The sequence below is a fragment of the Sinocyclocheilus rhinocerous genome, unplaced genomic scaffold (assembly GCF_001515625.1).
Source record: "Sinocyclocheilus rhinocerous isolate Xijiao unplaced genomic scaffold, SAMN03320098_v1.1 scaffold54, whole genome shotgun sequence".
NCBI lineage: Eukaryota > Metazoa > Chordata > Actinopteri > Cypriniformes > Cyprinidae > Sinocyclocheilus > Sinocyclocheilus rhinocerous.
In genome coordinates this window covers 1,480,911-1,484,448 of record NW_015647078.1, presented here as the reverse complement: position 1 = coordinate 1,484,448, position 3,538 = coordinate 1,480,911, and the positions used below count along the sequence as shown (strand labels likewise).

The following is a 3,538-nucleotide window of genomic DNA, read 5'->3' as shown; positions in this document are numbered from 1 at the left end:
GTGAAAAATAATGAGTTTTTAAATAAACGAAGCATTAACACATGCTAGACTGCACCCCATAAACACAATCAAGCCTAGAAAAAAACAGTGAACCACCCCTTTAAATCCAGACTCAAAACTCATTTGTTTAGGTGTGCATTACTGAATGAGCACTGTGCTACGTCCAAACTGACTGCACTGTATGTTATGTATAATCATTTTCTGTTCTTAACTGTTTTAATTCATTTTAAATCAATTTTAAAATCATTTGAAAAGTTTTAAAATTCCTTCTTTTTATTGTTGTGAATATTATTATTTTACTTCCTTTTATGTAAAGCACTTTGAATTACCATTGTGTATGAAATGTGCTATATAAATAAACTTGCCTTGCCTAAAGACATTTTAATGTTACACAAGAGTTGCATTTACATAAATGTTGTTCTTTTAAACTTTCTATTCATTTGAAATATTTCTTGAGCAGCAAATCAGCATATTAGAATGATTTCTGAAGGATCATGTGACACTGAAGACTGTAGCAATGATGCTGATCACAGGAATAAATTACATTTTACAATATATTCACATAGAAAACAGTTATTTGTAACAATATTTCACAATATCACTGTTTTTACTGTATTTTTGCAGGCTTGTTGAGCATGAGAACAAAAAAATCTTGCTGACCCCAAACTTTTGAATGTCTCTGCAGATACAGATATATGTATATTGACTGTTAATCAGGTTTTGGTAGCTGGGTTAAGGTGTTTCTTAAGTATCTGACCAAATTCCCTTTAAAATCAGACTATTCTTGCGTGTGTATTAACTTATTCCAGTTAAGAAAGTGTTAAAAGTGTCTCACCTGGTGTATACCCTGCTGTCCTCATGAACTTCCATTTCTGAGCTCTTAAACTCATTCAGCTCTTTTCTTATGGCCGCCTGGAAGAGGACAAAGAAAGAACAACATAAACACTGGTCGTATAAAACACTTACAGTACACCTTAATGATGATGGCATTTGGTCAAAATCAACATAAAATTCTGATGCTTTACAGTCAAGACGGTTGAGAAACAGTGTCTCTCAGTGTCTATGTGCCTTTTCAAATAAGATTTGTTTGTCAAGGAGGTTTGCCTGTTTTCAATTACGTGCAAAGTTTATTTTTTTTTATGTAACTATACAATTGACATAAGACGCCATTTAAATGCTGCTATATCGGTCAGCAGCAGGGGGCAGCGGAGAGCAGTGATAGGGTCGGACCTTGTCAGCAGGTGTGAGTTTGGTCCAGGGTTTGTCGGCGCGCCGGTCGTAGTCTTGAGCGTGAGTGCTCTCCACATACTCATGAAAGCGCAGGATCTTTCTGGCCTGCAGCTCAGCCACCGTAGGCCTCTGGGACAACTGCACACAGAAACACAACAGCAACATTTGCTTTCGCGCTCTGCTAGATTAGTACCTACTCGCACCACAGTCAAAATATTGTTGCCACAATTAGAAAGAAAAATCATGTAATTTAAATGTTTGTAGGTTTTTGTTCACATTTATTTGTCCACTATTCAGTGACAGTTAAGAAGTCAAATAGGTAAGTAGTCAACAAGCATTTATATTTTATGATATTACATTTTTAATCCGTAATCTCTAATTGAATCTCTATTTATTTATTTTTTTATTCTGGAAAAGTAAGACATAAGAGAAATAACTGAAATTAACAAAACTTTACACAGGGACAATTCATACACTATCATTCTTTTTAATTTATTTTTAATAAATAATTATATTTATTAATATTATTAATAACGTTTATAATACTATTAATTTTACAATATTATTAATATTATTTTTTTAAAGAAACTTTTTTTTTTTTTAGCAAGGACACATTAAAATTATTAAAAAAAAATGACAGTACAAACATTTATAATGTTACAAAAGATAAATCAACGCTGCTCTTTTGAAATTTCTATTCATCAAAGAATCCTAAAAAAAATGCATTACCATTTCCACAAAAATATAAAGCGGCACTACTATTTTCATATATTATCAATGTTGAAATGTTTCTTGGGCACCAGATAAGCAGTTTTGAGAAATGCAGCTTTGCCATCAAGGGAGTAAATTACATTTTAAAATATATTAAAATCTAAAAAGTTATTTTAAATTGTAATAGTATTTCACTATAGCACTTATTTTACTGTATTTTTGATTTTGCATTCAGACTTGGTGAGCACTGGAGATTTCTTTTAAAAACAAAACTTGACTCCAAACATGTGACCAGAAGTGTATTTGTCTACAAAAGTAATTCCAAACATTTAAGCGCGTTAGAGGTTTTCATGAGAAACAAACAGTCAGATGCTGGATGTGTGCCTCCAAACCTTTCTGGTCAGTCTGCGCTTGATTTCACTCCTTTCTGCCCGTCGGTCCGCTTCATCCTTGGCTGAAACAAAAGAAGTTAAGAAAATCTTTTCTGGAAGCATCACAAAATTGGGAACTACATCAGCTATGACTGACTACAACAAATGCTACGGAGGACTAGAAGACAATGGATGTAAGACTGACCTTGTAGGATGTTTCTCTGCTCAAGCTCTTGTGCGGTGGGTCTCTGACTCAGCCTCCTATGAGAACATGCAAAACACACACAGTGTGAGTGTGGACAGTACAAAGAGCCCATAAACGCACAGTGAACACACACACACAGACCTTGTGAGGGTGGTGCCGATCTTGCTGCGGACAGCATCCCACTGCTCTTTGTTGTTCCAGGTGATGCTCTCCTGGTCCTGAGACTGCTCTTTCTCCTGCTGACGCTCCAGCTTTAGAGCCAGAGTATCCTTACGCTTCACACGACTCGCAAGCCCACCTGACAAGATATACGCACAATCCTCATTAGCTGTTTTCACAAACTTGGTATTGATGCTACGTTCAAACAAAGTTGCAACATTCATGCTTTGAGCACATAGAAGGTTAAAGCACTGATAAAAGAAATCTGTTAGCAAAGAGTTTGAGCAAATCACTACGTTCTGAAGGAGATGACACTATTACTCCATTGCATTTACTTGTAAGCCAACAAAGAAAGTCTACTGCTTAAAAGCACACTATCATTCAAATATTTGGGGTTGGAAAGGTTTTTTCATGTTTTTTGAAAGAAGTCTCTTATTCTCACCAAAGCTGCATTTATTTGACCTATACACTGTGCAGTAAAAACAGTAACACTGAAATATTATTACAATTTCAAATAAATGTTTTCTATTTGAATATATGTTAAAATAATTTATTCCTGTGATCAAAGCTGAATTGATCATTACTCCAGTCTTCAGTGTCACACGATCCTTCAGAAATCATTCTAATATGCTGATTTACTGCTCAAGAAACATTTCTGATTATCTCACAATAGTTGTGCTGCTATTTTTCTGAAAAAATTAGACATATTTTTACTGGATTATTTTGATGAACAGAAAGTTCAGAAGAACAGCATTTATTTGAAATAGAAATCTTTTGTAACGTAGATAATGAAAACTGCTGTTTTTCTTTTTCATCTTTTTCCATGAAGAATTATAAATCATTCATATCTCTCAGCAAGAGA

The 3,538-nt window shown here is 34.3% G+C and overlaps 1 protein-coding gene across 1 annotated transcript in view; it reads right to left on the bottom strand.

Annotated features, from left to right (window-relative positions):
* LOC107708703 (phosphatase and actin regulator 4A-like) overlaps window positions 1–3,538 on the bottom strand; it is a 40,615-nt gene that overhangs the window by 4,668 nt on the left and 32,409 nt on the right. The window contains exons 8-12 of the mRNA XM_016513007.1: window positions 2,659–2,815; window positions 2,518–2,573; window positions 2,334–2,395; window positions 1,231–1,368; window positions 836–912 (exon numbers count right to left, since the gene is read on the bottom strand). Coding sequence (XP_016368493.1) covers window positions 836–912; window positions 1,231–1,368; window positions 2,334–2,395; window positions 2,518–2,573; window positions 2,659–2,815 — 490 coding nt within the window. The remainder of the gene's footprint in view (window positions 1–835; window positions 913–1,230; window positions 1,369–2,333; window positions 2,396–2,517; window positions 2,574–2,658; window positions 2,816–3,538) is intronic.